General features: G+C 36.5%; 1 protein-coding gene across 1 annotated transcript in view; it reads left to right on the top strand.

Moving 5' to 3' along the window:
* Positions 1-12946, top strand: part of LOC126298010 (WASH complex subunit 4) — a 179889-nt gene that overhangs the window by 64169 nt on the left and 102774 nt on the right. The window contains exon 11 of the mRNA XM_049989329.1: positions 7003-7122. Coding sequence (XP_049845286.1) covers positions 7003-7122 — 120 coding nt within the window. The remainder of the gene's footprint in view (positions 1-7002; positions 7123-12946) is intronic.

Raw genomic sequence — 12946 nt, 5'->3', positions numbered from 1 at the left:
TTTCTCTTCTTCAGAAGCACTTTCCTTACCATTGCCAGTCTACATTTTATATCCTCTCTACTTCAACCATCATCAGTTATTTTATTCCCCAAATAGTAAAACTCATTTATTGCTTTAAGCATCTCATTTCCTAATCTAATTCCTGCAGCATCACCCGATTTAATTTGACTACATTCCATTATCCTTGTTTTGCTTTTGTTGATGTTCATGTTATATCCTCCTTTGAAGACACTGTACATTCCGTTCAGCTGGTCTTCCAAGTCCTTTGCTGTCTGACAGAATTACAATGTCGTAGGCGAACCTTAAAATTTTTATTTCTTCTCCATGGATTTTGATTCCTACTTCAAATTTTTCTTTTGTTTCCTTCACTGCTTGCTCAATATACAGATTGAATAACATCGGGGATAGGCTACAACCCTGTCTCACTCCTTTCTCAACCACTGCTCCCCTTTCATGCCCCTCTACTCTTATAACTGCCATCTGATTTCTGTACGAATCGTAAATAGCCTTTCACTCCCTGTATTTTACCCCTGCCACCTTCAGAATTTGAAAGAGAGTGTTCCAGTGTCAACATTGTCAAAAGCTTTCTCTAAGTCTACAAATGCTAGAAATGTAGGTTTGCCTTTCCTTAATCTATTTTCTAATGTAAGTCGTAGGGTCAGTATTGCCTCACGAGTTCCAACATTTCTACGGAATCCAAACTGTTCTTCCCTGAGGTCGGCTTCTACCAGTTTTTCCATTCATCTGTAAGGAATTCATGTCAGTATTTTGCAGCCATGACTTATTAAACTGTTAGTTCCGTAATTTTCACATCTGTCAATACCTACTTTCTTTGGGATTGGAATTATTATATTCTTTGTGAAGTCTGAGGGTATTTCGCCTCTCATACATGTTGCTCACTAGATGGTAGAGTTTTGTTAGGCCTGCCTTTTTCAAGGCTGTCAGTAGTTCCAATGGAATGTTGTCTATTCCCAGGGCCTTGTTTCGACTTATGTCTTTCAGTGCTCTGTCAAACTCTTCACTTCTCCCATTTAATCTTCATTTATATCCTCTTCCATTTCCATAATATTGTGCTCAAGAACATGTCCCTTGTATAGACCCCCTATATACTCCTTCCACCTTTCTGCTTTTCCTTCTTTGCTTAGAACTGGGTTTCAATCTGAACTCCTGATATTCATGCAAGTGGTTCTCTTTTCTCCAAAGGTCTTTTTAATTTTCCTGTAGGCAGTATCTATCTTAACCCTAGTGAGATAAGCCTCTACATCCTTACATTTGTCCTCTAGCCATCCCTGCTTAGCCATTTTGCACTTCTTGTCGATCTCATTTTTGAGACGTTTGTATTCCTTTTTGCCTGCTTCATTTACTGCATTTTTATATTTTCTCCTTTCATCAATTAAATTCAATATTTCTTCTGTTACCCAAGGATTTCTACTAGCCCTCGTCTTTTTACCTACTTGATCCTCTGCTGCCTTCACTATTTCATCTCTCAAAGCTACCCATTCTTATCAATTGTTCCCTAATGCTCTCCCTGAAACTCTCTACAACCCCTGGTTCTTTCAGTTTATCCAGGTCCCATCTCCTCAAATTCCCCCCTTTTTGCAGTTTCTTCAGTTTTAATCTACAGTTCATAACCAATAGATTGTGGTCAGAGTCCACATCTGCCCCTGGAAATGTCTTACAATTTAAAACCTTGTTCCTGAATCTCTGGGTTACCATTATGTAATCTATCTGAGACCTTCCAGTATCTCCAGGCTTCTTCCATGTATACAACCTTCTTTAATTATTCTTGAACCAAGTGTGAGCTATGATTAAGTTATGCTCTGTGCAAAATTCTACCAGGCGGCTTCCTCTTTCTTTCCTTACTCCCATTCCATATTCACCTACTACATTTCCTTCTCTTCCTTTTCCAACTATCGAGTTCCAGTCAGCCATGACTATTAAATTTTCGTCTCCCTTCACTATCTGAATAATTTCTTTTATCTCATCATCATACATTTCATCAGTCTTTAGTTGCCATATAAACTTGTACTACTGTGGTAGGCGTGGGCTTCGTATGTATCTTGGCCACAATAATGCGTTCACTATGCTGTTAGTAGTAGCTTATTTGCATTCCTATTTTCCTATTCATTTTTAAACCTACTCCTGCATTATCCCTATTTGATTTTGTATTTATAACCCTGTATTCACCTGAACCAGAAGTCTTGTTCCTCCTTTCACCAAACTTCACTAATTCCCACGATATCTAACTTTAATCTATCCATTTCCCTTTTTAAATTTTCTAACCTACCTGCCCGATTAAGGGATCTGACATTCCACACTCCGATCAGTAGAATGCCAGTTTTCTTTCTCCTGATAACAACGACCTCCTGAGTAGTCCCTGCCGGGAGATCCAAATGGGGGAGTATTTTACCTTTGGAATATTTTACCCAAGATGACACCATCATCATAGTTTCACCTTGCTTTTAGCTGTTCACAGTACCAGCACAGCAAGGCTGTTTTGGTTAGTGTTACAAGGGCAGATCAGTCAATCATCCAGACTGTTGCCCCTGCAACTACTGAAAAGGCTGCTGCCCCTCATCAGGAACCACACATTTGTCTGGCCTCTGAACAGATACGCCTCCATTGTGGTTGCACCTATGGTGCGCTATCTGTATTGCTGAGGCGTGCAAGTCTTCCCACCATTACTAAGGTCCGTGGCTCATGGGAGGGGGGAGGGGGGGACGACAGTTTTTATATAGGACTGAAAGCACACATGGAGACAGGTTTGTTAAAGGGCCATAACTATTGTATTGTTACAGAGTGTAAGTTGTGTATAAACTGAAATGGAAAATTTCCATGAATATCTTGACATGTGTGAAAAGACGATTTCGTCATTTAATTAACTGAAACTTTTATTGTGCTGCTCGAGTGTTTAGGATCCCCACCATATCTTATTAAAAGAAAATATCAAAACAGTTTAGAGGTGGGCTGCTAGATTGGTTATTGACAGGTTTAATCAACACACAAGTATTACAGAGATGTTTCGTGAACTCAGGTGGGAATCCCTAGAGGAAAGATAACATTATTTTTGCAAAACACTACTGAGAAGCTGATTGTGGAATTTTTCTACTGCTGTCAACATACTTTTCATGTAAGGACTATGAAAATAAGATACGAGAAATTAGGGCTCGTACGAAGACATACAGACAGTCATTCACCCTGGCTTTATTTGTGAGTGGAGCAGGAAAGGAAATTAGTAGTAGTGGTACAAGGTACCCTTTGCCATGCACAGTACAGATGCTTGTCATGTGTAGATGTAGATGATGTTCAGTCTTTACAAGTGTTAAACATTTCATTGTAAGGGAATACAAAACTTATTTACTTTTGTGTTTAACTTTCATTACAATTTAAGGCTGTTTTGGAAAGACCTAAAGACCAAAACATTCTCTCACTCCAAATGTCTGAAGGTTCTTGCCTATTTATAACATTACTTGTATTTCTACTCTCCACAAAAGCTGTTATATTGTGTTCCTTTTTTGTTTTCTGTGCAAGCATGTTTCTGTTATTTATAAAATACAGAAATCTTAAATGAAATAAAATATAAAATCAATAACCATTTCTTTCTTTTCTCTCATGCCTCATGAAGCTAATAGCCTTTTTACTTGAGTATCTTCTTTTTGTGAAGGGGAAAAATTAAAATTAGAAGCTGAAGTTGTAACAAACACACTGCTGTTCTTCACTCTGTGACAGGTTCCCCCTTACTTCAGTTTAAAATGACTTACACAATGTTGAGTGAAAATATTACTTTTGCACAGTTATTGGACACCTTCAGTGAAATTGATTTGCGAATTGTGTGTAGTGTAAGTATTTCTGAAAAGTACAGTGATTTATTATATTTTTTGCTGTAATTTATTATTATTATGGAAACAACTGATGATAATTTACAGGGCATGTATGACCCAGGAAATATGGATTTTTTTTCTGGGAGAAATCCAGCAAAAATAGGGGAATTTTTTCATTGGTCTAATTTTCAGTTAAATTTCTGTAATTTTGACTGGTAGGAAATAACACTCTAACAAAGAATTTTTCATCAACTCAGCAAAAAATTTTTACTACCAAAATTATATGTGAAATCTTAGCATTTCTTGTAGCTATGCTGAATCTGTATTAATTGAAACAGTTAACTTTTCCTATTTCTGTGTTCATGTTATTTAACAATGATGTCGCTATTGGCTTACTACATCATGTGTTCTATACTCTGAATATCTGCTGTCATTGGCTGGTGAAATCACATGGCATGACATATGATGTGATGACAAAAGTACATCACAATCTCAAGTTCAATGCTTCGGAAGCTACCATGCTGTATTTGACACAATTCGTGTTTATACTTTCTTAATATAAAAATATGCAATGTACATTTTGCCACACATGAAAGATCTTTATTTTTTGGTGGGTTTCATTACCTAAAGTGGTGTGAAGTTCTATGCTGGTGTATAAAATCACCACCATTCAAGTAATTGATAAGTTTTACAGCTCTGAGTGGAAATATATTGTCACTTAACACAGAAAAAAGTACTTTCACAAGGGATAGAGTGTATTTTCACCAATGAAAAAAGTGTATTTTTAATCAGGAAATGTGAGAAAAATCCAGGAATTTTCTTTCTTCTGGGTATACACCCTGGTAATGTACTAGTATCTTGTATTGTTTTATGATTTACTGACATAATAATCATGATAATTAGTAAGTGTGTGTTGACTTCATTTTATTAAGGAGGTCTGCAATTAGCCTTTTCAGCTGTGGTGTTTAAAACTGCAGACAGGAAAAACTTCAAAGTTATGCAGTTGATGGCACAGTAAGGAGTAAGTGTTAAAATTCTATTTGCCTTTGACAGGCAGATGTGAGGCAAGCAAAGCCAAGGTTTTTAGCACAGTCTTGATTTAAAAAATGTTAATAGCTCATGTCAGCTTTCATTTAGATTTTTTGCATCTTTGTACACCACAATGACCTAATGTTCCTAGCCCTCAATGAAAGTCACTCTTTTGATTCGAGTATGAACATACTTTTTAAAGATTTAAAGAAGTTGAATAACATAGGAAAAACTTTGTTTTGTTGTTTGAATTTAACTCTTTGTCATGTCATTGCACTATGTTTGATCTTTTTTCTGCTAGTAAGGCAGTCAATTTGTTACCAAAACTAATCGCATTGTTATTGCAGCTCATGTACGGCTTTGGATTACTGTATAACCACTGCTGCATTCTCTGTATTAAGCATCATGAGTGGCAGCATTGGAGTGACATGTGGTTGATATTCTGATGTTCTGCACACTAAAACTGGTTTATAAAAGTGGAACTTGATTGTTGCATTTAAAACTATAGCTATAATTGTGTGTTTACTTTCTGTAATTACTATTTTGAGAGAGAAACAACTGTTTCATTCATGCTTTGTAAGAATTTTACATCCTGTTTCTTCTCTGTAGACCTAGGGGTGACCACCAACCTTACCTTTGGGTGTCACAAACTTATGAAACTGATTCAAAGAGAGCTGCAGTGTTCAGAGACTATTAGTGTACATTATTGAAGAAACATTTTTTCCCATTTGCTAGACCATAAATAAGTTTTCTGTTTCCTTGCAATGAAATGTTTAACATTTGTAAAGACTGAACATCATCTACATACATACATACATACATACATACATACATGGCAAGTGTCTGTATTGTGCATGGCAAAGGGTACCATGTACCACTACTGGTAATTTCCTTTCCTGCTCCACTCACAACTAGAGGGAAGGAGAAATGACTTTATGCCTTCGTACGAGCCCTAATTTCCCGTATATGATCTTCTTGGTCCTTATGTGAAATGTACATTGGCCTCAGTAGAATCATTCTGCAGTCAGCTTCTCAGTAGTGTTCTGCAAAAAGAATGTGGTCTTCCCTCCAGGTATTCCCACTTGAGTTCATAAAATATCTCTGTAATACTTGTGTGTTGATCAAACCTGTCAATAACCATTCTAGCAGCCCGCCTCTAACTTGCTTTGATATTTTCTTTTAATCCAATGTGATGGGGATCCGAAACACTCGAGCATCTTTCAACAATGAGTTGAACTGGTGTTCTATATGTGATCTCCTTTACAGATAAGCCACTCTGCTTTAAAATTTTATAAGTAAACCAAAGTTGACCATTCAGCTCTCCTACTGCCATCTTTAGCTGCATGTTCCAAGTCATATTGCTTTGCAACATTCCACCTCGATATTTAATCAGTGTAATTGTGTCAAGCATCACACTACTAATGATGTATTTCAACAGCATGGGATTGTTTCTCTTACTCAGCTGCATTAACCTACATTTTTTTTATATTTAGAGCAAGCTACCATTCATCACACCAACTACAAATTCTGTCTCGAATCACCTTGTCCTCTTACAGTCACTCGGCAATGTCACCTTCCTGTACATCACAGCATCATCAGCAAACATCTGCAGATTGCTGCTTGCTGTGTTTGTTAGATCATTTATGTGTATAGAGAATAAGAGCAGTCCTAACTGACTTCTCTGGAGTACTTTTGATGATACCCTTGCCTCTGAGGAACCCTTTCTGTTGAGGAAAATGCACTGGATTCTATTACTTAAGAAGCCACTAACATATCTGAGAATCTCTTTCATATGCTCATACCTTTGTTAACAGTCTACAGTAAAAGGCATATCCTACTACCACTGTATGTCTTCAAGTTGAGGGAAAGACTTTCCTTTTTCTTGCAGAAATTGTTTGACTGGGTCCACTGATCAGAAAAAATCTTCAAGACGACACTGTTTACTAAAATGTATCTCACTAAGTAATGTTTTCATTCCATTTTCCACTCTTTTGTAAACAATAAAACACTTACATCTGCACATTTATTTTGAAAACATCCTTCATAACATATGAATGAAAAATTTATTGTGGTACAGATGTGTAGTTCAGAAATCTCATTTTATGAAAGTATTTTTATTACATTAGTTGTGAATGTCTTTCCTTTGTTTCAGTATATGTTTTGTGCCCTACACGACTGCATTGGCGCCATACTAAAAACCAAACATAACTCATCAACTGATGTCTTGAAACACACATTCAGTGAAGAAGTCTGTGGGTACCTGCGTAAAAGTGTTAGTATGATTCTTCTCTCTCTTTCTTTTTATTTGTGTGTGTGTGTGTGGTGGGATTGTAACTCCACTCACTTTTAAAAAGTGTATGGTTTATATTTTAAAACACAGACATTTTTAAGTAGATGTGTTATCATACCCCTATTTTATTAGTTGTGGTTCAGTTAATGCATGTATAATGATTCCGAGTTTGGGCATAATTTTTGTGCTGTTCATAATACATTTAATGAACATCCCTTCAATTGTGGTATCAGCATTTTACAAATTGCGTCAAGCATCTAACAGGTGATGTTGAATTGTTAGGTGAAGGGATATCGTAAGAGAAAAACAGTTTCGTACAGAAAAAAAATGAAAGACTTCGTTTCAAGAAACATCAATTGACATAACCTTCTGAAAGAAAAACAATACTGGGATGAACCAACTGATTCTGAAAATGTACTGGAAACCATAAATTCTGGAGCTCAGCAGCCTTTTTGGAAAAGTTTCAGTTTATTTGAGGCTTCTAGATGAAAAATACTGACCTCACTGCTCAGTTTCTTAACTGAAGATTTGGAAGCCACTATAACAGATGAAGAAAAATAGGCAGTCAATGGTGAAGGTATGATCACTTTAAAATTAAGTAGTTGTTCACTAGATACACCACAATGAAGAGTGTTATTTGTACTTGTACTTGATGAGGAAGAAAGCAAACTCATGGTTTAATGTTGTATTGATGATGGAGTTAGAGATGTAGCATAAACTCGAACTGGGAAAGGAAACTGGTAATGCTCTTTCAAAGGAACCCTCCTGGCATTCACCGTAAGTGCTTTAGGTTTTCTGAAACATGAATTTGAATTGCTCTCTTCCTTAATACAGGTCCAGTGCTTTATTGTTATTCAGACAGAGAGAGAGAGAGAGAGAGAGAGAGAGAGAGAGAGAGAGAGAGAGAGAGAGAGAGAGAGAGAGGGGGGGGGGATAATAGCAAAACTTGAACCCTAATTGTTGCAAAGGAGATAACTGGAGCTTAGCATGACAAGTGTGCTAATGATATGGAAGATGTGCCACTGAAGAGTCATATGCATGTTGTCCACACATCATACTGCTGAAATGGGATCAACAGGATAGAAAGACTGACTACAATCAATGGGAGCAGTAGACAAAGCACAATTTTGTTAAAAAAAACCATGAAATGAAATCATATTTAAAAATATGTCACACATTGGACTGTTGTTCACAAAGTCCATGCAGGAAAAAACCCATCACTGAGTGGCATCTGACTCTTATTTGCAAGATTGTAGAGAAGCCTCAGAATAAATAAATCATAGGGTGGCAATTGGAAAAGGAAAACCCCCTTACAGCTTAGAATGAGGCACTTTCCAAGCATTGTTGAATCATCTTGAAAGAAAATCATCATGAGATAAGTGTTGTTCACAGCAAGAAAAGCAGGTAGAAGGAACTGCAGTGGTGGTGTTAACAATATTATGTGAACCTGTGTGTTCTTTTATAGTTTGAACTTACCATACCCAAAACATTTGTAAAAATCATTTCTTTATCATAAAATTTTGTTAATGTTAATAAACAAATAAATCTGCAACATTGTTGATTACTTAGTGCAGTAGCAATGATAATTTAGTGTGGCAGACACACTGTGTTGAGCAACAGACAAGACTAGCACAACAAGGACTGTGGATGAGGCAAGCCACACTACACAAATCTCATGCGTTGTTGGCAGGAACTCAGCAGCAAAAGAGTTAAATGAAATTATAATGTTAAGCATTCAGTTGTAAGAAACTCAGTTTATTTCCTGACAGAAGAGGAACACACAAGATAGAAAAACCCGTTCTCAAGAGTAGTTTGATATTGATGACATTTTAACTATGTGAACTATCAAATAAGATTATATTCATTTGTAGTAAAACACAGTTGTAAGATGGATAAGAAGCAGGTTATCATGGGTACCAGAGTTTTGGGCAAAACTTAAAAATAATTTGTTGCAGTACTGAATAAGAATTATCATGATAATGTACAAGATGAAAATACAGATAACCAGTTTAGCTTAAAAAATAATCAAATTGAAACTACAGATACAATGGATAAGGTAAATGAAAGACTAGAATTACAATGATATTCAGAAGAAAAGACCTGAGTGTAGCTTTTCAGACGTTACTGGTGGAACTACTGAAAATATGTGCCAGGTAACACTGTAAAAGTCATCCCACAATATTTCATCAGAGCAAATGTTTGACATCCTCAGCAGCATTTGCCTTAACCCTTTGAATATGTTGAACAGTTGTTTTGATGAAATGCTGTGGGACTTAACAGTGTTATTGCAAAATACGTGGGGTTCAGAACTGAAAAGGTATAAGACAACTGTGAGTTGCACTAAACCTGTTAACCTAACACTTGCAAGTCCGGAAGTATCAGCTCCAAATGGAATATTGAGTACTTGATGTCTGGTCAGTTTAACCAAGAACTCCATGTTTGTAGAAGGTCAGAGAGGGACTGGTTGCAGGCAGTTATATTTAATAGTGCACACCTGGCTATGTTGAAGTTACACCAATGTTGAAGTTAGCTACATGAAGAATTTCATTGGCCATAACCAGCATCATGGAGATAAATTAACAAACAGTCACTGAAACAGTATATCTACACAGAAAACACCTGAGAAATGCTTCAGTCAACTAAGAAGGCAATACAACAAGAGTAGGACTTAAAGGACACACAGACACACTCAAAGGGAAGAATGGGGTAGGAAACATTCTACAAAGAACTATCTCTGAGGTACATGTTCTCATGATTACCAGCAATGACTGACAATAAGTTACTTATCAAGAAATGTCATAGTTGAAAAGGAATGTCAGTTTTGAAATCTGCTGATGCCTAAGAGATCCCCAGATGGCAGGATGGTAGAATTAAATTAAATTCACCAAAGATGCTATATTAAGCTAATATTAAAATTGTAAGCATGAAAACTGGATAAACAAAATTCAAAAGCTAATTTCATCTGGAGAAAGAATTTACAGAGATGTGTGCTCAAATTGACCCCAAGGATATATTTTGTTCAAGGATTGAGACCAAAAGTTATGTATATTGTGTGTGTATGGGTAACTTAAGTATGTGGTACACAAAGGATCATTGAATGCATTTCAGGAAGAATCTATGACATCTGAATATAGTGCAGTATGTGAAGGATTGCGCCACATAACAGAATTTATGATGGAAAAAGTGAAAATTGAAAATTCAGTAACAGCAAAAGGTCACAAGTATGAGCTAAGAAATTCATCTTTTGGTATAGGCCTTATCAAAACACACAGTGTGATGCAAGTGAGTAGAATTAGTGAAATTGTATTATGTTAGAAGGAAAATGGCAGGTGGCAAGATGAGTATGTTTTAATGTCCATAGATTGTCGTGAGAGAGTGAGAGTGAGAGTGAGAGTGAGAGAGAGAGAGAGAGAGAGAGAGAGAGAGAGAGAGAGAGAGAGAGAGGGGGGGGGGGTGAGAGTGCACATGAGTGGCTTTCTGTCTTTGCTTTAACAGAGTCAGATAAATAATAGAAAACCTAAATTTGAATTTTTCTGCCCCCAAATGAGAATCCATGGGTCCACCTCACATGTTTGCAAAGATGAAGGAAGAGTTAATTCGTAGCAAATTCAGCATTCACTCTAATGTTCATTTGTGAACTGCATTTGTGAAGCAGTACTGAAGGTCAAAGTTTGTTCAACTGAAATTCCACTGCATCAGAAATAAAATAGACAGTGGGACAGAGTATCTCAACTTATTCCAGCTCAGGCATGGCTTATGGTTTCCATATGGGGTAGGCTGTGATGTTTACCTATCTGAACTAACCTATTACTCGAGCTGTGCTACAGATGAGTCCTTCTCCACAACCAACCTCTTTTTTTTAGGGGGGGGGGAGGGTTTACATAAAATATTGTCCTTCCATTTGATGATCAATTACTGAATAACACCAAAAGCTAAAACTATGATAAGATCTACAGGTGGCATATCTATACGTCAACGTCACATTTCCGAACACTTTTATCCCAACCATTTGTACTAAAAGATGTGTTTTGGAGAGAAATCAGTAAGGCAATGTGTGTTTCCTTTTTTGGATGCTTAATGTAGAGGGAGACCAAGAGATGAATACACCAAGCAGATTCAGAAGGATGTAGTTTGCAGTAGGTACTGAGAGATGAAGCAGCTTAGACAGGATAGAGTAGCATGGAGAGCTGCATCAAACCAGTCTCAGGACTGAAGACCACCACAGCAACAACAACAACAACAACAACAACAACAACAACGTGTTTTATGATTTCAAATCTAAACTTGCGACTTGTGATGTTTTGTATCTATACAATCAAATGGCATTTATGATTTCACAAGATAAAGTAGTGAAGTTTCCATGATGTCGTGGATGTTGTGCTGTGATTGGCTGACTGAAGCAAACTGAGCAGCTGTCGTGTTGATTTGTTTGTGAAGCTAGCATACCGTATTTGTTGGCTATCATATCTATTTTTCTGTATTATGAAAATTTGTAGTTTAAGTGATAACCCACATTGAAGCTCTCTCTGAAAGGCATTGTTTTTTAGTATGGTCTGTTGTGCCAAAGTATTGTAAAATGAGATGTCAGCCTATGAACATGTTACCACCAATTTTTTAAATACTTCACTTAGGAGGCTATATAGGTAATAACAAAAAATTAAAAGTGTATTGTTTATTAAGACACAATTTGCTAACCTTAATTCATTTGTTTATAGCTTGTCTCACCTGCCCCACAAAGTGGTCTATGACCGTTTCATTTAAATTTGGATGATTTAGTAGTTCTTTTTCATGCTCATGTTCCACATTTCTGCCTAATACAGTGAACACTGAATTCATGATGTGCTCTTTTCAGAATTGTGGTACGCTGCAGTTATTTGTAATAAAATAACTCACTAGAACTGAAGCAGAATACACTGAAAGAAAGAAACTTCTTAATAACAGTAACAGGACATTTTTCATACATATTTCCTATATTCATTCATGACACTACCGCTAGGTGGTGACAATGTTGCCAATCTTTACAAACATTCCTATAGCAAATAGAACTGTCATTGACAGGAACAAAAAACAATCAGAACACGTTGGTTAATGATGCACCAAAGCATAATAGTAATATACACAGGCAGGGATTTGATAGTGAAATGTCAGCCATGCTGTTCATTTCCTTTTGACGTAAGCAGTAGAATATGAGAGTAATGTGAAAGTTACTAGCACACTCTTAGGCTTTGCCAGTTCAGCTGTCGGGAAGCCAATAAGAGCTGTACTCTGTAGAAGCCATGGCCCCAAGGCTCTTCTACATAGAACTAACATGCGTTTCAAAGTGCAGCCTTAAGACTAGCTACTACCCATTTGAGAAATGTCAATTGATATCAATAGTTACAGGACTGTTGACTGTCAATATTTGAGTGGGAAATATTTGAAATGCATCTGATAATTTGAATTCTGTAATCAGTTATTGAGAAATATATTTTAATATATATATTTTGGGTTGGCTCCACTTCAGAGTCTTCAACTATCAGCTGTGCCTGCTCCAGCTGAAGAAGTAGTTACCAATTGTCCAAACAAGACATTTCACAGAGATGTATTCCAGGAATTGACAAAGTAGACCTGAAGAGTATTCAGTGCATAACAAAAGGAAACTGTTAGAATGGTTTAGTTTGTATTATATGCACACATTACATATTTTTTAGTATATTTGGTCAGTATGTGCTCTAGTTCTTACCACCATTATCTTAAAATTTAAATACAGCTACTTACATTAGTTAGTGGCATGAGATGTGAATACAAATTTCATTAATCATTGTTA

The sequence above is a fragment of the Schistocerca gregaria genome, chromosome X (assembly GCF_023897955.1).
Source record: "Schistocerca gregaria isolate iqSchGreg1 chromosome X, iqSchGreg1.2, whole genome shotgun sequence".
In the NCBI taxonomy this organism is placed as follows: domain Eukaryota; kingdom Metazoa; phylum Arthropoda; class Insecta; order Orthoptera; family Acrididae; genus Schistocerca; species Schistocerca gregaria.
Note: the sequence above shows the minus strand (reverse complement) of the source record. Positions and strands in the feature narration are given on the sequence as shown.